The sequence below is a fragment of the Labrus bergylta genome, chromosome 21 (assembly GCF_963930695.1).
Source record: "Labrus bergylta chromosome 21, fLabBer1.1, whole genome shotgun sequence".
NCBI lineage: Eukaryota > Metazoa > Chordata > Actinopteri > Labriformes > Labridae > Labrus > Labrus bergylta.
This window is the reverse complement of record NC_089215.1, coordinates 16,204,417-16,229,962: the sequence shown is the minus strand read 5'-3', so window position 1 is coordinate 16,229,962 and position 25,546 is coordinate 16,204,417. Positions and strand designations below refer to the sequence as shown.

Sequence of the window (25,546 nt, the reverse complement as noted above, 5' to 3'; positions counted from 1 at the left end):
GGATGGAGTATTTTAAACGCACTCATTCCCAGTGGTAGCTTTAGAATGAAGCTACAAGTTGTTGACATATCTGTCAGACACAGTCGGGATTTGAGCCAACACAATTGACAGATAGCTTGAGGACATGTGACTGCTTTGTCTTGCCTGTCAATCATCTCAGACTATATGTGTCTTCCTTGACTTGCCGTGATTGACTATTGCAGGAGAGTAACAGTAGCTAACTCTAAGATCGAAGAAAAGATGAGGAGAAAAGGTTTGATGAGCTTTGGAGTGGCAGTAGCTCGGTCTGAAGGGACTTGGGAACTTGGGTTGGGAACAGGAGAGTTGCCGGTTCAAGTCCAGGTAAGAATGGATGTTGCTCTGCTGGCTACAGAGGTGCCAGATCAATCTTAATTTATTTCGATCAATCCTTATTTGTAAAGCGTCAACTGATAACAAGTGTTATCTCGAGACACTTTACAAAAAGCAGGTTAAAGACTTTTCCAGAGAACTGCAGAGGTACCCTTTGAGCAAGGAAACCCCCAACAGCCTCGGGCTGTCCCTGTGTAGCAGCCTCACTCTGACATGTCTCCATTAGATCCTGTTTGTGCATGTGTGTATTTCGGGCCTATGTGTGTGAGAAGCATGTCTCTCAATGATGGAGTGTAAAACCAGAATTTCCCCTCAGGGATTAATAAAGTATGTAAAATAAAGAAAGGCTTTTAGTTGTGCTTCTCCTGCTGTTAATGCCTTTTAGCACAAGAGAGCTATATCATAGTGCAACCTATTCCCAGCCTAATCAATTAGGAGCACTTTTTATAAGCTCTAGGAATGAATGAATGAATATTTTTTTATTATGGTCATTTATTATGTCATGCACCCCATGTACAGAGGCTATAGTCCGGATCAGAGCGGCCATGGGTTCAAATCCGACCTCTTCCCTTTGCTGCATGTCATCCCCCACTCTCTGCTCCTGAAATATCATGTCCCTCTCTAAGTATCAAAAAAACTCTGACTAACACACAAGATTTCTCTAAGTGATAGAGGTGGTATCAAAGATGGCTGAGAACATAGGACTTAGTGTTCTTTTTTTTCCAATTACAACAGAGTTATTCCAATTTACCAACTCCACCACTCTAAAATCAACCCACCATTATTCAGAACAAAACCTCAGGCTTTTCAGTCCCTGTTGGGGGACTGTCTATGCAAATTAAGATATCTAAAACTGGCAAAAAAGGGAACTCGAGGGAAACAACGGCACACTGAGACAAGGGAATATGTTCCAATGAGGAGATGCATGTGGGATTTAACTCTAGGGGCAGCTTCAGGGGGGACATGTTAGGTAGTGAAATATCCATGCAGAGGAATGCAAAATGTAGAGCGAGAAGAAATGTCAGTGGCTTTAGTGGATGTTATTCTATACAGGATTGACGATTACCTGGGGCAGGGCTTGCATAACGGTGTCGAGCAAAGCTCTCATCCCGACAGCCATCTTCAAGAGCTTCAGTACTGTGGAGACACACACACACACACACACACACACACACACACAATGACATGAATATTCTGCCACCACGCCTTTTTGTGACACTGAAATTAACCAACATTTTCCTCACTGACACTCTAATCTTCTTTTAATGTTGTTAGAAATGTCCTTTTATTGAACAACATTAAGCTTTCAGACGGCCTGATTGAGGTCATGTCTTCCTGAATGGGGTTGCTGCTTGATGAGGGGAGGCGTTGGCATAACCTAACCGTGGAGTTACACCAGGAATAACAGAAAATGAATGAAAATAAATGGAGTAGTAGAGGCGTATATAAGACTGAGAATGTTTCTTGTCCTTGTTTAAACCTCTGCTGGTTACCTTGGAGATAAAGAAAGAGTTACAGGAAGTAGAAACCTGTTAAACCAGACAGTAGTTTTTTTACATTATCATTTTATCTATTGGTTAAAGAAACCATACAAATGTGTTTATCTGCAACATGTATGGGTGAGTAAGCAGTAAGTAATTGATTTCTTCACCATCTGAAAGAAGTTAGCTGTTAATATATTACATTGAGTATGGCTATAAATGTATAAGTAGATGAAATATCAAATCTTGTGATCCCTGCGTGAGCCTGTAAGTCTTTGTGGTGTAACAATCCATTGATATGTTCTTCTCTGAAGGGCGATTGAAAACTGCACCAAAACTAAAGGCATCCTGATTCTTGAGTGGCCGCCCACTCTGCTACTTTCTGAGATCCAAACAATCAGCCCTCTGAAAATTGCTTCTCTAACTCACTGCAAGGCAACCTCATGCTCTCCTGGGTGTAATGAGGCCCAATCCTAATTTCACCCACTTGGTCTTAACCCTAGATTTTGGAGTGCCCTTGAGTGGAACGCTGCCCTTTAGAAAAGAGCTAGAGAGGGTATGGGTTGAAATGGTTACCTAGAAAATGGAACATAACATGTTATGTCATATTTTTGCAGCGTCTTGCATGCATTATGGATCGAACTATACTGTCAATTAGATTATAACTGAAGAATGTATCCAAGTTTTATCACAGCAGCACATACAGGTACACTACGGCAGCTTTCAGTAGCAGCTCCCACTTCCTAATGAAGCGGTCTTTGGCGTAGCATCCGGTGTTTCCTTGGCAACGATAATCATGTCCGGGGCGTCACAACTATATTCTACTATTTCTCTGGCTTTGATAACTGTTCAAAATATTCAACAATATTTTTCATGAAGGAAAAAAAGTAAGATTAAAGAAACAAGAAACAGAAAAAGTAACAAAGCTTCTGAGGTATCTACGAGAAAAGTCAATGACAATGAAGGTGACAATAAACCCCTTCTGCAAATTAGTGAAGCTTAACAACTTCTATCCAAGATGAATTTGAATGCACCTTGAATAGATGACAGAAACTGGGTGTTAAACTTTGATGCCCTACTAATAAAAATCAAACAATACCAATACCTGTTTGGATACATAGCAACAAAAGTAGAAGTCCGAATATATCCACCAATTATTGGGTCATTTCTTGTTTTTAATTACCAAGAATTGCCACTAAACTTCTGCACACAGTCACATACAATGATGAAACGTTGACGATGTATTTGTGGAACTTAATGTCTCGTCCGCTGTCGACTCCTCTGCTCTCTGTTTGATTAGAGAGTAACTAACATAATAAACAGTAGCAGTCAGTTACAGACAGAAACTAAACATAGACAGACAGTAACTTAACATAACTTTTGCATCTTTATGAGACTCCAAAATAGACTTTCCACTGCTCTCTCTCTTTTGCTCGAGGCAGCTTTGTTAGAATTAGATTAGTTAGAACTGGTTAGATTTGACTGAAGATCCCCCCCCCCCCCCCCAATTAAAATCAATCATGAGTATTATTATTATTGATCATTAAAACAGATTGTATCATTTTGGTATGAAAAGTATCATGTTCTTGAAGATGGTTACAACCGTAATGACACCAAACTTAATCCCACACACTCACTCCACACAACAGCTCTGGGCCGTCGTCTGTTTGACAGAAATGAATATTGATTTCTGTGTAACTTCTCTTATTAAACATTCAGTCCTCAGCCAAAACAGAAAAGCTTCTCTTCTGCCACATTTATCTCTTCTTTCTCCCAGCTTTAAGGGTCTCCTCCTTCTGTTTCCTCCTTCCAGCTTTCTCTTATCTTTAATTACCTGGACAGCAATCAGCCTGAAGAACACTGCAGGTTTAGCCTTCTCCTCCCTCTTCTCTCCTCCTGCCAAGTCCACCCCGTCTTTATAACTCAACCTGCCTGATTCCCTGCCTCCTTCACCCTTTTTCAGCGTTTAATCTCTCTCCAGATACACAGAATGTTCTCTGTTTCACGCTTGCAGTGACATACCTTATCTCAGTTAATTGATCTTTTATTATCCTCACTGACCTCATCTTAACTTTTTCACTCTAACATCAATTGTTCCCAACTTCTTTCCATCTTTCATTATCTAGTTACTGAAAAGTAGTTATTCATCATCCCTGCCTGCTCCTTTCATATCTCCTCTCTTGCCCTCCTCCTCTCATTTTCCCCTTCATACCTTGTCTCAGTCTCTCACTGTTTAATTCACTTACTGTCATAATGTTTCTTGGCTCCCCTCCACCCTCAGCTATCTGTCCTCACATCTCTTCTGTTTTTCTCTCAGTATTTCTCTCTCTCTCCCCTTGCCCGTTCTCTGAGCTTTGTTTGTCAGCTGAGTGTGTTTCTCTGTGCCATCTGGTCGACTCACACCCTGCGCAAAACCTGCTGAGACCTGCCATGCAAAAATGACAAAGTGGGGAGTCCCAGAGACGCGGCTGTTTTACAAAGCATCTTAAAAGTACAGCCCGAGCGTGTGTCTGTGAGGGAGTGTGCTGGGGCAGGTTTTAGAGTGGAGGCAAAGTGGAGGGGATGGGCACACAAAAAGCAGGGGTACATACCACGTGCAATCCTCAACACTCTCATGATGCGGATGATGGTGGGGTTGATGGGCAGAGAAGCGTTGACCTCAATCTCCTCCAGAGTGATGCCCATGATGGACAGCAGCACTATGGCCAGATCCAGCTGGTTCCACCTACACAAAAACACAACTTGGGTTCAACTGGAGCTGAAACGGATGCAAACAACCCATTTCTGATACTCTCACATAGTAATGATATCGGTCACAGAGACCGGACTTAAGGTGGTATAGGTTAACAGGTCAGATAACTTCATTGTTGTCTCATGTTTAGCAGCTTTATCGGGTACAGCAAGTTATGTCTCAGGCCTGAATCCAAATAAATAAATAAATCCATCTTATGTCAAGAAGTTGTCTCTTTCCTTGTTGATCTTCAAGTTAGATGTATAACTGTTTAAGACATACTGTAAATTTGAAAATATAAGCCTTACATATCTATATAAAGTAGCATGGAACAAATTAGCCTCTCCGATGTAGCCATTTACTCACTGACTGTCATGGCAACAGTTGAATAAATATACTCCACATGCAAACAGGCTGAAGACGCTTGCAGAGTCCTATTAGCTCAAAATCCAGTAAGGTTACTGAACCTTGTCAGTCGACATGGTTCTTCGGCTTCTCACAACGACTTTGGATATTGTATATAAAGGTGCATCAATCCTTGGCGCCAAAGCGCACAGACTGAAATCCTACATATCGTTTCTTTAATAAGGGTAACTTTTTCACACGTGTTAGCTCCCAATGCCCATCTGAGCACCACTCAACCACACATTTAGGGACGCCAACGTTTATACATTAGATTCAGACAAACACCTTAACTGACGTGCCAATTAGGACAAAAAAACACATATATTTAAACCCTGGGTTTGAATACTTAAAATTAAAAGTCTCTGTTAAGATAACTCATTTTGCTAAAGTAGCTGTTCAGGGGAGCTGATTAACAAAAAAAAACATCAATAAAGCATGAGGAATAGGTTTCCAGTTTTCACTAGAACTTAAGAGAGTTTCACTTAACTGAGCAACAGAAGGCTATAATAGACTTCTGAAGATAACAAAACCCACATACCTGCTCCCCTAGAGCTCAACAATCAGCATCACTTATCTTGTTTGTTTAATCTGTACAAAAACTAAAGTTACTGAAGGTTGTGTGCCAAATTGTTTCTTGGCTATGTGCCGTTACTCCGTGGAGTCTGTGCTGGTCGCCTGGCAACTTCCCAGTGACGAGATATAATGTGTTAATTAGTTAGCTTTAGAGATAATGGAAGGTGGATTGTATTCATCTTTATGCAGAGCAATGCTTGCTGTTTCAACCTGGTGTGTGTCGTTGGGCTAAGCTGACCAGACAATCTACTGGCAGTATCAAATTCTAACCATTGTTTGTGTAGCCTGCTGGACATATGGCTCAATTAAGACAAGCTTAAGGATTGGTTTGATGAGTTATATTGGATATTTCAATACTTTTTTTATCATGTTCTGTTTTTGTCATTTAATGTCAACAACAGGAAGCCAAGCTCTGTGAGGAGGTGAGCGATTGTTTTTCAACCTTGAATGGAAAAAGGGGTGATTGATATTGCTCAAGAGATATATTTTTTAAATATCTATAAAAGAAAACAAGAATCATTCTTTGCCAGATACTGACTTCACTTGAAAATGGAAGTGTTGAGACCAAATTAAATGTTCTCGTCTGTTTGCAATAAATGTGTGCTGAACAAAATGTTGGAACAATGTGAGAAATGGTCAGCGTAAATAGTCTTGGGTGGTCAAACTGATCCGATTAGTCCATTTCCATTATTACTTTTCCTTAATACTCCACTCCCTTCTGTATCCCTCATATCCTCATTAAGATGTTCAAAGTGTATGAATCAAGTGAGTGGGTAGTGAGCTGATATCCAACTGAACCACTGCCAAATGCAAAAACCAAGAAAAAATGGCTTACTCTGGCAAAGAGAATGGGCTTCATGGAGCCATTGGTGGTCAGATCTGGTCCAAAAGAACATTTCCTCCTGTGAGATGTGTAGTATAGTGTGTGTATCTCTGAGTGTGCAATGTGTGCTGGTATCTATTTGCACTGTTGTGATTCATTTGTGCATTATTGTGTGGTTTTCAGCAGGAAGCCAGGGATTTCAAAGCTATGAAATCATCTAAGGCTGCAGGTTTTATGGGTGTTTAACGAGGCAGTTTGTATTCATACAAGACTCGCTGAGAACCGTCCACTGGAGCACCTTAGAAAAAAGCTCATTTAAAGTCTCTGAAAGCAGCCTCACATTTTCCACTTGAAAAAACAATACCTTTAACCACAAGTCTGTTAGAAGATCACGCCCACTACAATGTCGACCCCTCAAATGGGGGGGTAAATGGTAATCCAGGTTTTTAGTCTCTAATATGTGCGGGATTCATTTGGGAAAAGGTCATTACATTTGGGAGCAAGGTATTTAAATACTGACTTGTCCTTGAAGAAGCGTCGGAAGCCGAAAGCCACCAGCTTGAAGACAGACTCCAGAACAAAGATGAGGGTGAAGATATAATTACAGATCTTCAACGCCTCATCCAACTCCTGAGGACGTCAAGGGAGAAAGAAATGAAGGATTAATAAAGTGCACAAGTATCAGTCCTAACAAATCAGTTTACCAGATATTCTATTTTCTTTCATTTTAGCAGACAGAGTTATTTGTTTCATTATAAGAAACTACATGAAAAAACAATAACACGTTGAAATGACAGTTATTCTCAGTGGCTTGTATGGTTGATATTTTTGCTGAGATGATATATAATAGTCCTGAATTTGCGGTCTTTGAAATTCCAGAGGGTCTACAATTTACATTTCTGCTAGTTCCAAAATGCACAACCTAAATATTATGAATGATGTTCCTTGTGACTAATTTCCTAGTCCGTTAAACGGATATATAAATTCAGACTTATAAGTGTAACAAAAAACTCTGAAAACAGTAAAATTTAGAACAATTTATTTTTTTCAAATCTGCGGGTAAACACTGTTTTTTGGTTTGCAGAGTGTGGCTAAAGTTAGCAGTGCTAGCACCCAAGCCTTTGGTCCTCCTTGTAGATTAACGTCAACATGTCCGTACTAAATATGGTAACGCCTTACTCCGGTCATATGCCAGTTTAACCTGACCTAGTTTTTATCTTGTTTTTCTAGATCAAAATACCATGCTGCTCTTATGAGATGCTATTCATTCACTGGGCTTGTTTACATCCTGGCAGTAGAGCCAGAGGAGAAGGCCCACTTTCTGGGCATACAGCCATCTATTGCTACAGTCTTCACTAGTGCTGGGTAGCTGCGTTAAAGTTTGAGCACAATATGTGACCGGCAATGTTTGCTTACGTTTAAATACAGTAATAATTAATCTAACCAACTAGTAATCCTGGTGCAAACTAGCGATGGTTGACGACATTTGTCTGTTCAGTTGGCTAGTCACGCACATTCCTAACTATTTTATGAACTACAACATATTTTACACATAATTAAAAATAGCCTGTCTTTTCAGATACTTGTATCTTCCTTCCTTGTAGCCTCGTTGAATGTTGACAGTTGTAACTGTTGTAGTCTGTAAAATCAAGCCGAGCAAAGAGTCCAGTGTAATACATTAACTTAAATCAAAGATTTATTGGCATTTTGTCAGAGCTGTCTTTTAGTGAAATTGTTATATATTGTATTTTTTACAAGTTTGTTTTTTTCCCTCCAGTAATTTTCCCTCACATACATTTTCAAAGTTTTGGACGAACTTAAAAATTAGAGATATTCTTTTAGCGTGTTGCATATCAGGTTAGTGTGAAATTTGTGAGGCAGCATCATTTCTGTTCTCCAATATTAACAGCTCTATTAATAGATTTCTCACATCGCCTTCCCCACCCTCTTTCTTAATGAAAAGGCCATAAAAATCAAAGTGTCCAATTTTGCCTATGGGAGAATTCACAGCGCCCATCTGGATGTAAAAACTGACCTTTAGAAGCGAAATGGGGGGGTGGAATTAGTGGTCTACAGGGGTTTTTCTAAATCCTGAGTGGTAGAGTTTTATCCGCTAACAGCTACTTCTAGTTTGGGATACATCCCTTTCTACCTCCACCCTATTTTAATCCACCATGCCTTTACCGGCACTGTGTATCCTTTAACCCCTTTCTATATTCTTCTGTTTTACCTTTTTTAAGCCACATTTGTCTCATCTTCTCTGTCACTGAATATGGACTTAAGTCCAAAGTATCTTTACCACACCATGGTGTAAATATATATTAATACATTTGACTTGAATCTAATGATGAATACCTTTGGCAGCATTCAAACCATTTATTTAACGTCTTCTCTTTTTTTCTCAACTGTTTAATTATCTCATCTTTATTACTTTGACCCCACTTTAAAGTTAATTATCACTTCCCTTATCAGGTTACAATGATTCTTATCTTACTTTCATTTATTTTTTCTATTGACCTCATTCCTTTTTTTAATGAACAAGTGTGCCCTTGTGACCCTCTGAAAACCTAGATCTGGTCTTCTAGTGAAGGATTAATGAATATTCCAAATGGATTCATCTTTAAAGGCCAATGTAAGACCTTATTACAGTACATTTATTATTAACTAAAAACAACCTGATCATTCCAATGTTAAAAAGAAAAACTTAATCAAATAGGATAAGCCTCTAGCGTCCCCCCCTTTACAAAATGTCTTGAGTTGCTTGTACATTATAATGTAAAATATCCAAAAATGTCTCAATACATTTCCTTATATCCAATAACAATCTTGTTATTTCTTCATTTTATAGCAATTACTTTTTGTAAACAGTCTTCTGTCTTAACAAGTAAACATATTATCATTGAGAAGTTTTCACTCGTGTTATTCATTAATAATAATCAATATGCCTGTGTCCTGTAATAAAGAGATTTTGTTATTACATTTTGAAGATATATATTTTTTTTTTTATGAAACAGGACATAGGTAGCTAGTTTTCATTGGTACAGCAGATTTCTGATTTATCTATGTCAGCCAAAGCGGTTGCTCGATTCTGATTGGCTAACGTGGTGTGTGTTATTTTTTTAAGATTGGCACCCCAAAATAACACGTATTTCGATATGCAGTGATGAATAAAAAAACTTTATTAGTTCATTTTTATTTTTGTTCCATTACTTTTCTCTATTGTTTTCATGACATGGTAGCATCCCCCCCCCCCGACAACCCCCCCAAGGCCCAGGACCCCCACTTCACATCATCAACATCTGACCTTGGGCTGCTGGTAGTGCTCCATGGACATGGTGATGACGTTGAGGCCAATGACGATAGTGATAAACAGGTCCAGGTAGTGGCTGGTGCACATCTTGTGGATGAGCAGGCGGGTGGGGGAGTAATCTGAGTAGTAGGGTTTACTCTGAGCTTCTGTTGGAAGTGGGAGTTTGCAGGGGGGTGGGGTGCAGGGAGCAGGGTAATGAAAAAGAGGAGGAGGGGAGGGGGGTTCAAAAAGTGAGATAGTAGGTAATATACTGACGCACGCTACACTAGACCTGCTTGGTAGAGGACTTCAACCACCACAGCTGCTTGTAAAAAAAAGATGGTTAGTAACACAATACTCTCCTGTGCACTTCAAACTGTTACAGTCACTCAAGGTGGCATTTAGAATACGAGACGTTTCAGAGAGATGGGAAGAGATTAGGAAAAGGGAGAGGCAGATCAGATAACGGACAGAGAGGAAGAGAGACTCCAGCCTAGCACTCCTGGGGTTTGCAGTCATGACTAATCAAATCAATTCTTCTGCTTTGATCAGCAATTATTAAAATGAACTCTCCCCTGAGCGAGTGTGAAGGGAGATAAAGAGCACTGCTTAAAGTGTGTGTATGTGGGAGAGAGAGAGGGAGAGAGAGAGAAAGAGAGAGAGAGAGAGAGAGAGAGAGAGAGAGAGAGAGAGAGAGAGATTATTATTTTTCATTATTACTATTGTATTATATGTTATTATAGGCTTTGGCAATATATTTTACACATTTATGCCAATAAAGCTATTTGAATTGAATTGAAAATTGAGAGAGAGAGAGAGAGAGAGAGAGAGAGAGAGAGAGGGAGAGAGAGCGAGAGAGCGAGAGAGGGGGGGGGACTCCTTTGAGGGGACTGCTGTCAGGATATTTTTGTCTTCAAATTTGACTATGTCTCTCTCTGACTCCCTGATCGTCATGTGACTCAGCCTCACCTTATTCCTTTCACTTCCATCCTCAGGAGAACATAACGCAGGAGAAAACTTTTCCATACTCATCCATCACTCTGTTTCTCACCTTTTCCCCGCTTTGGAGATGACTGATGGATGTATGGGACGGGAATTAGGATGAGGAAGAGAGGAGAAGGCTTGCTCTTGCTCTCTCTCTCTCTCTCTCTCTCTCTCTCTATCTATCTATCTATCTATCTATCTATCTTATTGCTTTATCAGTGAAGGAGAGGTTTTGGGTCATACGGGAAAGGGAACAGCACACACACCCACACACTCAAAAGTCCTCTGGGTGTTTGGAGTTAAATTAGCCCAGGTGTGCTGCTGTGGCTGTTGCCGTGCTGGGCTGGAATGATTCCCATGGGTTTATTTATTGTATGTATGTGTGCAATGCATGGTGGGTACCCTCTGGTTTCTATGTCATCTGGGAGAGAGGCTCTTCCCAGAGAGCTGAGGTACACACTTGGCACAAATTACTACCACCATATTGCATCTCCTGAGTTATAACAAACACTAGTTCCTACTCGCTTGGACTGCAGTGTGGTAAACTGCATCAAATACAGACTTTAGGCTTAAAAAATCTGAATTGGACACAGATGTGGAAGCCTTTACCCCCCTGTCTAGAATAAATGCTGCTCACCTCTGCTGTTAAGGTAAATAATGAACCCATGCAAATAAGAGGGTTGCTTCGGTTTGTCAGAGGGCTGCTCTCTGCTGAGAGCCTTCAAGTTAATTATTCTGCATATGTGTTCAGGGTCATTTTTGCTGAGAGCTTATTTTGCACCTGCTGGTAATTATTGATATTTACAACAGGGGAGATGAACCTGAAAGCTGGTAGTACTGGCTGAACCACAGGGCAGCTAGTGTTGAAATTTGAACTGCTTCTGAACTCCTATGGAGATGTGCGTGCCAGAAAGTGGAAATAATGTGGCCTCTGGTGTGCTTGGTTCGGCTTTTCAAATACATGCACTAAAGCAGGATGACATACTCAGTCAGCTGCTTTGCTTCTCAGCAGCTCAGAACCACTGCAGCAATACCTCCTCATCTTATCTTCTGCTGGATATAAATGAGACTAAAAGTTGGACCTTTAAGACACTGATGAAGCAGGTTTAAAGAACCTGGGTATGTCTGAGAACATGTCTTTGAATCAGGACAGTCAGGTTTAGCCCTTGTGGAGTACAACAGCTTAGTTAGTTCACTAGGGGCCCCTATTTGCAGGATCCTCCATCATCTATGGGTGAGCAAACATTGTTTTTACCCTGTTCTAGATTCTGTCTGCAGGTGCACTGTAAGCTAAAGCAGACATTAAAACTCACAAATAGTATTAGTTATTTTTCCCCCTCCTGCCCTACAGTATATTTCCTCATTCATCTAAATATGCTCCAACATTCCCTGCTGTTATTCCCTACTTATTTCTATTTTATTTCAGTAAACTACATTTAAGGCCAAGAGAAATACTTTTATATAACTGAGAATGGAAATATATTGGTAAACTTTCTTAAAAAAGTAATTTCAGACACTAAGCGTGCAACGCCTCTCCTGTTACAGATGTGGCAAAGACAGCGAGACAGACCAAGAGACAAGAGGACAAGAAAAAGAAATGGGAGCAAAGAGAGAGAGAGAGAGAGAGAGAGAGAGAGAGAGAGAGAGAGAGAGAGAGAGAGAGAGAGAGAGAGAGAGAGAGAGAGAGAGAAACCTTTTGGTTAAGGCTCAACTATTCTCCGGGGGGAAAGAGTAAGGAAGAAAGTGTGGGAAGAAAAGGTGAAAGTTTAGGAGGCTAAATTACACTGCATGCTCCAACTCCCCTGCTCTCACTTCCACTCTTTTCTACTCCACAGAGCGAATAGGAGAGGCGCTTTCTATGAAGAAAGGAGTTTAAGCTGCTTTTGCTTTAAATTGTGCTGGCATCTATGTAATTAGTTTTGAGTAAAGAACCAACATGGGAAAGATATTTGGTGTAGAGATATTATTTAGCTCCCGCTGTCTCTCCTCTCCCTCACTGATTTAAGCTCATCTCTCAATACTTTGCACTTAATCCTCATTTTGAAAAGCAATGACGATGGATGAAAAGGCACCTGCCTTCTGCATTTCCTTCCTCATATTTAACACCACCTCTGTGTTTTTTTATTGACCACCCTGGCCGGTCAGGTCATTGGGTCTACATTTCCTAGACATGATTATTTGTGTGACCCAAAGGCATTTTTGTTGTGTTTTCTCTTTAATTTGATTACCCTCTCCCTGTTGGGTTGAGACAAAACATACTTCATGCAATACTTTGCATTCTATCTTCTGCAGCTTTTATTATTGTAAATGTCCACCAGATCCAGTTTTAGTGCATTGTGACTCCATTGTGACTCCAATATGGCTGCGAGAAAAGTTACAATTCTCTAAAGAAATGTCCACTGTCTTAATGACATGAGCGTATGACTTGCAGCTCGTAACTTCTTCAGTGCTATGTGTGTGAGCTGGTTCTATTTCTCGAGAGTAAGTTCTATACAGTCCCTCAATGAAATCCCAATGTCTTAATTGCAACTATTGATGCAAATTAGGGTTGCAGGTAAGTCTAGTGTTTGAGGGGAGGCCGTATGTACAGAGGCATAATCCTCTAAGCGAGACCAGTGGTGTATCCGACCTGTGGCTCCTTTCCTGCATGTTTTTCCCCGCTCTCTCTCCCTGATTTCTGACTATACTGTCCTATATAAAGGCATACTGTATATAAAATAATAAAAGCATTAAAATCCTCCCCAAAACATAATTATTAAAAATGATTTTTTAATTAATTAATTATGAAAAAAGCCTACAAAATCCTGGAGGGACTGTCTAGAGTTCTAGAGCCTGACAGAACTTGTAAATGGTTAACCAGCATAAATACAAAGGGCATTTTTCATGTTTTGAATGGGGCAGAGTGGAGAGCTGTTATGAAGTGTGCTGTGTCGATTATGATGGAAATAATAGTATTGACCAGAGTGCCTAATTAGCTCAGCCATCCATGTAGCCGTAAAAAGATGCAGTCATTAGCATTGGAATTGGAGATTAGCTGGAAAACAGCAGCTGGATCTTGTGGACAATCGGTCATGAACTTTATTGACTATAAGGAGATCAAAAACCCCAATTGATAAAAATGCCTGAGGTTCAACACAAAAGCAGAAGAGAATACATTTTTAGAACACACTGGAAGACGTATAAAAAAAAAACCCCGTCCAAATACAACCCCAAGAGCCATTTCCCTTACAGTGCACTCACCTTCATCTTTGTTGATGTGGTCTAAGAATTCACTTAAGGGGGTGAGGATTAAAAGGGCATTAGATTTGACCTGGGGATTGCTTTTGGACGTGGACACTTTCAGAAACATAATCCATACATTTCCAAGGCGGTCTTTGTTGGGAAATACAGACACAGTTTGTGTCCATGGTTGTTGAATTGATGAGTAGAACGGCACAGCTGTAAGGCTCCACTGTGAATGTGCGGGTGAGTGCGGGCTGGACGTGTCGATAATGGGTCTTGAACTCAGTGGACCTACAGCTGTTGAGAATGTGGTGATCATGTGAGTTCGTCTATAGAAGGTTGTGATGGAAAAGGGAACTTTAAAATGAACTTTAAACAACACTAGACCCCGCTATGACTTTGATTCAATACTTTGTGCTTTACCGGGTCTCCTCTTAATGTGACCCCCTCTGAGGGTTTTGGTAGCTCTGTCAGAGTTTTATGGATGATTGGAATCGCCGTTAGAAATGTTGATTGAAATGGCTGCGGGGAATAGAGGAGATGTGGGGACTAAAAGACAACCAGAGTTTATATTCTGCATGAAAAAACAATGGCTGTGAAACAAAGAGAAGGACATGGGCAGTAAAAGCAGCAAAAGTGAACTTTAAGTAAAAAGGTCTGGATGAAAGTGAATAAACCCGGACAAGTCAGAAGTTAAGTTGGCTGCTGCTGCTGTTACACCCCTGTCCTTCTTTGTAAATGGCTCTAGAGCAGGGTTGGAAATTAACTTTTTCTTCTACCTGCCACTGTGGTTGGTGGATTCAGAAATCCACCAGCTGTCATTTATTTCCTGCCAGACACTTTTTTTTACCAGCCACATTTTTTATGAGCAGCATTTTGGAAAGTTGTATAATTTATCAAGGCTTATAGTATTGAAGTAACAGGCAGGGGAAAATACTAGCATGCTCTTTGTCTAGCTTGTTTCCGATGCAGCAAGGCTGATTTTGCTGCAGCTCAACCTTGTCTGAGATAATCAATGTCGTTTTAAAATTATGAGCTTATATGAGATGTTTTAAGTCAGTGTCTTCAGCTCTCAGTACATTGAAGCTCCATCTGAACCCTTGTGGTGGTAAACACACCCACTCTGGCACAAGTAGGAGGCAGCGTTTTCTGGTCAGTGAGTGTGCAGGAACACCTGGCTCTACTAGTGAAGTCAGACAGAGCAAGCAGAAGACTTCAATTCAATTCATGTTCCTGTCACAAACCACTCCATTATGATGCTTTGATTTACCGGCCATGTGGCAGGCAAGTTGAGCAATTTCACCCAACACTGCACAAAAACAACTGCATTTGACGGGAACTAATTTCCAACCCTGCTGAAGAGTTAACCTTGATACTCAGTGTCTGCCAGAAAAATTGTCATCCGTCAATGTCTTGGACTGGATTTCACACTTTGATATTCAGCAAACACTGAGTATAAGAACAAAAACATTTGTCAAAATAAACAGTTGCTGTGAAACAATCAAATAAAAATTGAACAGGAATCCTGGAATGCTCTGCTGCCTTGGTTACATTTCAAACAGGGAGACACAGATGAAGAGAGAAAAAACTCTACAATGATAAAAAGAAAAAAAAAATTAAACAGGGGAATAATAGAGAGGAATAGCAGAGCAAATTCAGGAGCTCGGAGGAAAAAGAAATAATTAAAGAAACAAGGAAACATGACATTCAAAATGACAAGGCATGATAACACAACCACACACATCTGCACTCTAGCACACAAACACATTGTGCTGGTTCACATGGTTGACTGACACACCTCTTTCTGAGTCATACTTGAGCAGAATGGACCAATTGAAATGGGGGACTGAATGGTGACGGCAAGCGATTGGACGGCGTGAGTGGAGGGCGGAGTAACGGGTAAAACAGTGATGACACGGTACAGACCAATGGGAAGCTTTTTAATAGAACTATGACAGCGTTTAACCCTTTCTCATTTAGTTGAGACAACCCCCCTTTGGTTATTACCTGAGCAACAATGTTAATACAGTCCCTATCAAGTGCACGCAACAGGAAACACGAACCATTCAAAAGTTGAATTCAATGTCTTAGCCATCCTGACTATCATACAATACAGTCATTGTGAGTCTTTTAAGTAAGCTGAAGTTGATGACTTTAGCACGTGGTGTACTTTCACCTAGAGGTAAAGACTAAAGACATGATTATCAGTTTTTGTAGGTCACAATCCAATGTTACCAATACTGCCATTCAGGATTCGGTTGTTGAAATTGTTCCTCAATACAAATACTTGGGAACCTTCATTGATCATACGTTATGGGCCTGTTTCACTAAGAATGGATTGCAGCCGATTATAGTTCCAAAAACTGCCTATTATTTGTTCCCGCTATCTGCACCGTCTCAAGGTCTAATTTACAAAGCATCTAGTGCTAACAATATCCAGGCACAAACATGCCAATAAAGTTGTACTGGTAGGATATCTGACCTCCATGTGGCCTGACTGAAGAGACCTCTAACCATGCCTCAAGGCAGATGGTCTGTGACGACGTATGTGATGCTCTGTATGCACATGAATACAGTCATCATCACTGTCATCCCTCAGTTCTTGTGCTCTTAACCTTGCTAAGAAAACTTCTACCTTATGAGTGCTATAGCTAGTAAGCTCTGTCTCTTCTTAGACTGCTGTTGGCTCAGAATTAGCTTGACTGCCCCTGTTGAAATTAGCTCATGATGCCTTTACTGGCGTAAGTGGCTGCCTGTGGAGCGCTGATTTTGAGTCTCTGTTAGCTGTGTGTTAGCTTTGTGTTTCAGGATGAGAACCAAGAATAAAGTAAGAAGTCTTCCATTTGCCCTTGCCCTCAGGGGTGCAGCTTATCTTTACACTTAAAGGACCGGCTTGCGGCATATCCAATCTGTCTGGGAATAGTCCACCCCAGGAGAGCATTGGCTGAGCCCAAGACCTGTGGTTTTTTTTTGCCAACTCGGGCATTCAACCGTGGAGAGGTGGGTTACCTTTGTGGAAAAGTGAGGGGAAAGACTTTAGTCTAATGGCTCTGCAAGTTAAAGGACCCAGCTTTGTCTGTGTCTGACGACGAGGAGCCCTTGGCTCAACGTCCCCAATGGTTGCAGGGATGATCACATGCCGTTTGTTGATGGGTTAACAAAACGTGAGCGGGAGCTCTCAGAGAGCACTAGACAGCTCCTGCTAGGACTAGCTGCTCATGTGCTGGACATCACCTCCCCCAATGTTCAGGGTCAGACCACCCATTTCCTTTCCTTTCTGAATATGATCAGTCCGGAAGATTGGTTTTCAACCTTCGATTTCACAGAAGCGTACTATCATGTTGGGATACACCCAGACCACAGGCAGTTTATAAGGTTTGCATTAAAGGGCATAGCCTACCAATTATTTCTGCTATCGTTTGTTCATTCTGTCAAAGGACAGAAATTAATCCCCCTCCCAGAGATAAGAAGTTTTGACATTCCTTCAAGAATTGCTTGATAAAGGTCTGTCCTTTTCCACAATTCAGGTTAACTTTGCAACTATATCTGCCGCCCATGTTGGCTTTGATGGAGTGACACCAGGCCCACAGACACTTGCCATCTGTTTTTTAAAGGGAGTTCACTGGCTCAGGCCTTGTGGTTCCATGTGTTAAAACTAGTGAATCAACTGAAAGGAAATAAAATGTTATGACTATAACTTCTGTTCCCAGAAGAAGTGGAATGAGGTACAACACTTAGTTGCCCCACTGCACAGTATGACAACCAACCAACAGCTATCGAACTGAGGGATGACGGCTGTATATACATCATCACAGACCATCTGGCATTATTAGAAGTGTCTTCAGTCGATGTGATATCCCATACTATGTGTTGTACCTCGTTCGTTTCAGAAGTTATAGTCATAACATTTTGTTTTGTGTCCATCTGCAACTTTACTCGTTGAGCTGTCTTATCATGGAGACTGAGCACAAGTGTGTCCACATAAAGATGTTGATCTAGGAGGGGAAGAGAAACCTTTCCAGGGTTTATTTTGATGCTCGACTTGTTTCACAGTTAAGAACAAAGCTTTCCCTTTAAATGGAGCAAACATGTTCAACTCATCATGAGTAACAGCTCCAGACTGTCTCCAAGGATGTGGAGGAAGTGTCGAGCTGCTGACAGTCCCAGACTGGATTCACCCCTGATTATATGAGCTATATTAATGTCAAAGTAATATTTACAAATTTTATATAGAGCTTTGTAAATTTGAGTCATACAGAGGCAGGGTTGTTTGACTGATAATAGAAAGTTGATGAGTGAAATCTCCCAAATACTGTAGTGCAGTTACCACCTATCTCAACAGATGGTCGTTGCTCCGCTGTAACTGGGTGTGGCTATTAGCCCCAGTCTTTGTGATTAGTATGCTATCTGCGATGAGGCACATTAACATAGAAAAGAGCCAATTTTCCCCCAAACGACTGAACAATTTCAGCGTCTGGCTCAGTGTGGTTGAGGTATGCTTCTTTTTCACTTGAGCTGAGAAATTTCTGTATCTCTGCATTAATATTTCTGATGTTTTTTTGTTGACTGTTGTGTCTTGATACTTAGAATGCTTTTAATTTCTTTCTGGCATATATATCGTGTTACAGTTTTGGACTTTTATTTTAAACAGTGAGTAAACGTGAACAAAAATATTCACGTGGTGTTCAAAAGTTAAAAGGTAAAAAGGTACAGCAGTGGCAATGGCGCACCAATCCCTCCCAGTTTATCCAGGAAGTTTCATGAAGGCTCAGCTCAGGACTGCTCTTCATAGTTTAATATTTAAGTGGTGCTCATGTAGGTTGGAGGGGCTGCTGGGTGCTGCCACTGTTGCCCTGCGGGTGGCTTACAGAATGCTTGCCAATCAAACCAAAAGAGAGTTTTAAGGGAGGAGTGATTGAGACAGAGGCTGAATTGCTTTTCAGGTACATTTTTTTAAAACTTTGATTCATGCAAACTACTCTTTAAAAATCCCAGACTATATTAAGAGCTTGAAATTAGCATAATCTGTAATATTAATATCTTCCAATTTGTCAGGGATCTGTTCCAACCCCCATGCAAGTTTATTTCACTGATCATTTAATCTGACAATTAAATAGAGGAGCTATGATTGTCACTTGTCACTTGTTAAATGAACAACCCTTGATGTGTTGCAAATTAGCATTTTGCTATAAACACTTGTGCAGGGTTAAATTATACAGCACCAATACACCAACTGTATGTCCCTGTCAAAAAGAAATATCAAATGCCTTCAAAGATCACAAATCCTCACAATTCCCTTTAACAACACAGAGATACTATTCAAAAACAGATATTTTACTTTTTTAAAGAAAGTAAAAAATTGCATGGAAAGAGTAGGAAAAAACTAAAAAAATTGAGTTATGACATCAGTACAGTGGGACATTAGGTGACCTATAGCTGTGTTAAAAAAACAAAAACCTGAAGGTCGGGGGTTCTTTCTACCACTTTGGTTCTGGATATCTCAAGTCACCTAATCAAATGACCCAATTATTACACCGATTGTTGCAGAAGCCAACAGACTACAGAAGCTAGCTACAAGTATGAAGAACACTCGGAGCTGCTGCTTGTCAACAGGCAAGGCAGGAAACTGCCAGGGGCCCCAGGCCAGTAGTGGGCCCTTGGTGGCTGACAAACCACAGCTTTGACTCATAACACAGATATTGCAAATGACAGTTGGAAAGCTCCTTAAAGGGGCCCCATCTACTCTTGTATCGCTAAGCGTTGCACGCATTATCCCTTTACAAACCTAAGTTTGGCAATAAAAGTCACAGAAGAAAAATTAAGAGGAATCATCCATCTGGTAATGAAAAAACAGAGGAATACAAAAAGAGGAAAAAAGAAAGCAAGATGGTGGTTATGTGGTCAGATAATAATAACTGACTATACATGAAGTAATTGTGGGATGGTGCTAGTCGAGCCTGAAATATACTGTAGGGGATATACTTGAACGGCATACGAATGACAATATGGCACTTGTTCTTTGACGCAGGTTGGATGGGCTCCATATGAACTTTTGTCTCTAATGCCCAAACAGTCTCTACAATCGATACTGAGAGCACTTAAGTAGTTTGAGTTTTCTACCAACCTGACAAGCCAATGCTCAAAGCTCAAAGCCAGACTGTTACCCTCTCCCTGTTTCTTTATCTTGAAATTCATGATTCCTGTCCAGATAAAAGAATTCCCACAGAGTTAATCTGCTACTTCAGCTTTGGTACTGAATGCCTGTCACACTAGGACAGTGGTAAAGGCATGTCTTGTGTATGTGGATCCCTGCATGAAGGAGACCCTTGTTTAAGAAATATTAGCACAAATTCAAATCTAGCTCATATCTCTTGCATCACTACAGTGAGTGCAGCAGGGCAGCCGTACAGTATATCTGCCTCTCTGCTTGGTGCTGTTCGCTCCTTGACATTTCTGTAGATGAAATATTCAGAGTGAATGTTCCCAACATGAAACATTCATAGCGAGTGTTGTTGAGGCAGTTTTTCCTCCCAGAAATCTCTTCCAGCTTTTTCAGTCTAACAAAGTTGGTACAGTATGTTCTTTCACAGCAGGTGCAGCAATAATTCATGGTACAACATTGCCTTGGAAAATAATGACCTTCGTTACTCATTCTGTTAATTTGGATTTTCTTTCACAGGCAGTTTATTTGCATTTAACCTTTCCACTACAGAGCCATTATCACCTATTCATGCCTCAAGATTTATGGTGAATTCATATGTTTAATGTCTCCAAGAGCTAAATAGGCTTTGCTGCATTGTTGGATGTAACAAAAGCACATTGCATGGTTGGGGTTGACTTGACTATCACACTATCTACTATCACACTTCAGACGCAGATATAATTTAAAGGGTCATGCCCATGCAGTCTTGACAGGCACACCACAAAGCAGTCACAGTAACACACTTTTCACTCACTGCTTACTCCTTAAAGTTATGACAGATTCATCCCATTCAACACAGCATGTAGTACTACTACTTACACCTAGTGGCATACAACTTTTACAACCCCAACAGCCTCCCAGACTTTTTACACAGGCATCTCACTTTCTCTGAGGTTTTTCCCCTCCTTTCCCTTCCCAGCTCACACGCTCTATTATTCACCCTCTCCCTGAAGAACTGGTGTTATTAATTACAACAGAGGAGAAGAAGACAGAAAGGGGAGCAATGTAAAACTTCCGTTAGATTCATCTCTGTTAGTTCTGACCCACTTACAGCGAGAGAATGGCGCTGGCTGGCTGGTGTGCCTCCATGTGTGTGAGCTATTAGATGAAAAGCAGCTCTTTGTGGAACGTGAAGCTGCTGTGCATAGTCCCACATTTATATTTTTGGACGTCTGTGTGTGTTTATTTTTCCTCATCTTGTTGTTGAGTGGTGTCCGTGTAAGTGACGACAATGATTAACACCACAACATAGAGGATGTACTCTGTTTACCCACCTCTAGGTGATGAGGAATTACGGCTCTCCATGGGGATGTGACAAACACATTGTCGGCTATTGTCTCATTATCAGCACAGTTTTAGAGTATCTTGTTGCATTATGGAAAAACATTCTATTCATGAAGCAGACGCTTAACATCCTATTCTTTTCTTTCACCAACACAAAGACTTGCTGACCTGAGAATAAAGATGCGGATTATGCGGTGGGCTTAGTTTAAGATTTGCCTATATTGTTGGGTACTCTAAAAGGGTCAAAAGTTCAGAAACTTTGAGAAAGTGTTTGCAACATTACATTTGTTTGATCAGTTCTTAAAATATATTGTTTTTAAGTTGTAGAAGAAGAATCACTGCAGGTCCTGTATGAACGACACAGTGGTACAAAAATGTGCATGGTGACTATTTTTTGCTAGGCATGCACTGCTGGCAATCAGCCCTTAGATATGCCAGTTCCCATGGCAACATGAGACAACAAACAGAGGGGGAAACAAGTTATGCCTTCCATGGCTCAAATGGCCAGCATCATTAATTTAGGGGGCAACAGGCTTGGAAGTAATGGCAGCTTTTTAAACAACACAAACTACAAAGACAACCAAACGTGACATGTATACAGTCAACATGAAGAAGGATGGTTTGCAGGGCTTGTGTGTGTTTGCATTATTCTATCTATGCACGTTTTCCTTGATAAGATGACCGGTTTGTCTGAGATGTTACGAGGTTGTGTTATGACAGAGTGAATTCATGAGGGGGCTGACCCAGACAGAGCTGCTTGGGCTGCAGCGTTGATCTGTTCAGCCTGTTTGGGAAGACAAGGGCCATCTGTTAACATGGCAGAGCCCCGATTCTGACGGCCTTCTAAGGGGAGTACAAAGGTAGCAAGCGAAAAGAGAACAGAAATACAAAGTCACCTCACGAGCTTAAAAAGCAACACCTTACAAAAGGTAAACAACAACTGCAGAGGTTTCAAAATGTTTACAGGTTACATATATATATTCCCTGTTGTTGACAGACTTTGAGCTTGTTCTGACTGCTTCTTCTGATCTGAGCTTTTCTTCTTTCTCTTTGTATTTCAGTTTTGAGTCTTAGTATCATTATAACATAACCCCAGGGATTCAGGCGGCAATGTTTGAGTTGTAAACCAAAACAACCTTTGTTCAGCTAAACTTTTGTAGTTTGAAAGGCTGACACCGACAAGGATATATTTAATATTATGTCCCAACGCCCCAATAAAAATGTTAAAAGATAGTAAACTCAAAATATTGTTTCATTTCATGTCAAATACCGACTTCTGTATAACAAAGAAATCAACAATACGAACAACAACAAGTTCTACTACTTCACTACTTTAGTAAAGGTTTCTTCTTTAACTCAGTGTTTGTAAATCCTGTCTCTTGGAAAAGACGTTTTGTGTTGAACACTCTTCAACTTGATTCTATGCTATTTTTTAGTGTTCAGTTGTTTAGCTTTACCGGGGTACTGAGACAGAAAGCTGATACCGATACACTGATTTCCTACAAATTTCATTTTAAACAGAACATTTTGTAAAAAAAAAAAAAAAGAAGACCCTAACATAAGTTATTGTTGATGATAAAAAATATATATGGCCTATCTATGAATTCTATTTTAATGTCTGTTTTTCCCTTTGTCATGATGCTTTCGATGTCTTCTGAATTGCCTTGTTGCTTGAATGTGCTGTAGAAATAACAGTGACTTGGTTTAATCTGTGGCATTGACATATTTTCAAAAGACTGATTTGGTAGCATGTTGTTAATGGCGTCATCAGACACAAGAGGTGTAAAGAGAAAAAACAATCATTCGTTTCAGCCATTAAAGAATGCCACATCAGGGATGGCAAAATTCCTAGATAATTTCCTTTTTGCTGATTAGTCCAAACTCTTTACAATTAACAGACACGTGTGAACAGACAGTTTGTTTTTACATGTTTTGGTCTTTGTTAAACTTGAACCCCCAACCCTCCAGACGAGAGACAACAGACTCTACCAACTGAGCCACAGTCGCCCCTAATGAAGAGATCTAACGATAACCTGAATATTTACGGAGTCAAGTAAATGACTTAACCATTGTCTTTGTGCATCGATTTGTTTCCCGGGATTGGTGTTAAAATAAGTTATTATTACAGCTACAACTGGATTACTCTCTTCATTGAGTGCTTACGGTTGTGTATTGTTCCCGTATTGGGCAAGTTACTTGTAAAATCATGTGAGCTAAGCTACCAGCACTAAACTGAGACAACACCCCCCCCCATAGATAAATCAATAAAAATGTAGCAAGCAAAGCTACAATAACGTATTAAAAAAGCTTGCTGCATTGAAACTTGACAATGATTGATTCTGAGTGAATGCTACTATGATGGTATTTTAATCCAGACTGCTCTGTACTGAAAAAAGGAGCAACATATTCTTGTTCAAAGTAAGGGCCATAACGTCATTGCCTTATAATATTGCAATCAATTCACCCCAGACCCTTTTGGACTACTTTGCCCCATAGCCATCAGGCAAAGGCTTGAAAGTTAAAAAGGTAGGTTAATCATTGACTGAATTATTAATACGGTTTTATGGTTTACTTTTGGCCAGGATAAAATTGCTTTAACAGAACAGACATTTATCTGATAATGCTACTTGTAGTGCCATTACTGAGTAATTCTACCATTTCTCTGTTTCTCTCCTCTTTCTCGCTCACCATTATCTCCTCTCCTTTCTTTATTGCTCTCTTCCTCCCAGCAGCCACAGAGGGCTGCTCCAGCGCAGTGCAAGCTCAAGATAAGACTCCACAAGCTCAAGACGAATCGATTCAGACCTCCCTCAAACAAACACCTTTTCCTGTGATTGTTAACCATTGCAGACATGCACGGCTGACACACCATGAGCAGATCTGTATTTTATGTGAGTTTTTTTTTGGTTTCTTGGAGCTTCTGTAATTATCTCTGGGCAAAAAAAATAAAAATAATGCACATATTTGTGCATTGCTACATGACTGCATCAACAAAGGGGTGTGGCGGTCCTTCTCCCCTCTCAGGAAGCCGTCCAGACTTACAGGATAGGCGATTTGAGGAAGAGAGCTCCTCCTTAATATTTTACAACCCAGCGCTCTCTAACACATCCGCACATAAACGGACGAAAGGACACAACCACAAGAAAGGCTGCAGTCTAGCACTGTCGAGTGTACTTTCCAGGAATGTTCTCCGACTTCACAGACATCGCAAATGGATGTGTAAACAAAGACATAACCATTAGCACAAGAGACTTTAATAATCTAATGATTGGGGAGAGGTTGCAAGCAGCTCCTACCTCGCATAACCAGATTGAACCAGATTAACAGAGAAATACAATTCAACCATGTAAAACAATACAAATCAGCCAGAGCAGTCAGTCAGTCCTCGGTTGACCTTTATGCTTCACAAGAGCCGACTGCTGTTAGCAAACCTGCTGTGGTCTCACCTAATAACAACTTGAGCTACCATGACCTTTGTACACAGTTCATCGTAGTTGAAGATAAATCCACACAGTGAGGCACAAATCTTAATTCAACATTATAATAGTAAGTTTATCATTCTGATTCCTATCAGATACAAAAGACAGTATAAATAGATTGTTTTCCACAGAGGAAACTTTTCCTGTTCTGTACATAGAACAATCGTTATAAAGACAATGCTGTGGAGAATGAAGCTAAGAGAACTAGCAACAAATCTAAAACTAAATATTGTGTAAAGAGCTCGGGGTAGTAAGCATGCTAACACTATGCCATTTTCACATAAGCACGCCTAAAAATGATAGTAGTGGTCACGTGCATACAGTCTATGGGTGTGCACTTTTTGCACGCATAGATTGATAGACTGATCGCAGGGAATAAACGTCACCACCCCTCCCATTTGCTCGGTGTGATTTCTCCTGATTATCTCCTGCTGTGTTCTCACATCAGCTCACCCGGACTTTCCGCTGTAAATACTAGGGGGCTGGCAGGAGACACTCCGGGTAAAGGTAAAGAGTGTAAAATTGGTGCTGTTTGCATTCACACTTGCAGCTCCTCCTGCAAACACTCAAGATTTCAGTAGGTTTGTGCAAGAGTAACAGTCCTATAAGAGGGTAAACTCAAGTACCATTTTGCCTGTGAGCCTCACAGATCTGCGATGATTGCTGTTAACTCTTAGCCTTGGTTCCAACCCTTACCCTAAGGCTGTTATAGGTTGTGGGCC

At 40.5% G+C, this 25,546-nt stretch overlaps 1 protein-coding gene across 18 annotated transcripts in view; it reads right to left on the bottom strand.

Moving 5' to 3' along the window:
* Positions 1-25,546, bottom strand: part of cacna1g (calcium channel, voltage-dependent, T type, alpha 1G subunit) — a 247,626-nt gene that overhangs the window by 13,321 nt on the left and 208,759 nt on the right. For 14 of the 18 annotated variants that reach the window (XR_010664891.1, XM_065949287.1, XM_065949277.1 and 11 more), the window contains 4 exons: positions 9,669-9,820; positions 6,885-6,994; positions 4,424-4,557; positions 1,418-1,488 (listed from right to left, as the gene is read on the bottom strand). Coding sequence is in view for 17 of the 18 variants with exons in the window: in XM_065949287.1 (XP_065805359.1) it covers positions 1,418-1,488; positions 4,424-4,557; positions 6,885-6,994; positions 9,669-9,820 (467 nt within the window). In the remaining variant the exon portion in view is untranslated. The remainder of the gene's footprint in view (positions 1-1,417; positions 1,489-4,423; positions 4,558-6,884; positions 6,995-9,668; positions 9,821-25,546) is intronic. The other 4 variants (XM_065949276.1, XM_065949272.1, XM_065949279.1 and 1 more) reach the window with 1 other exon arrangement.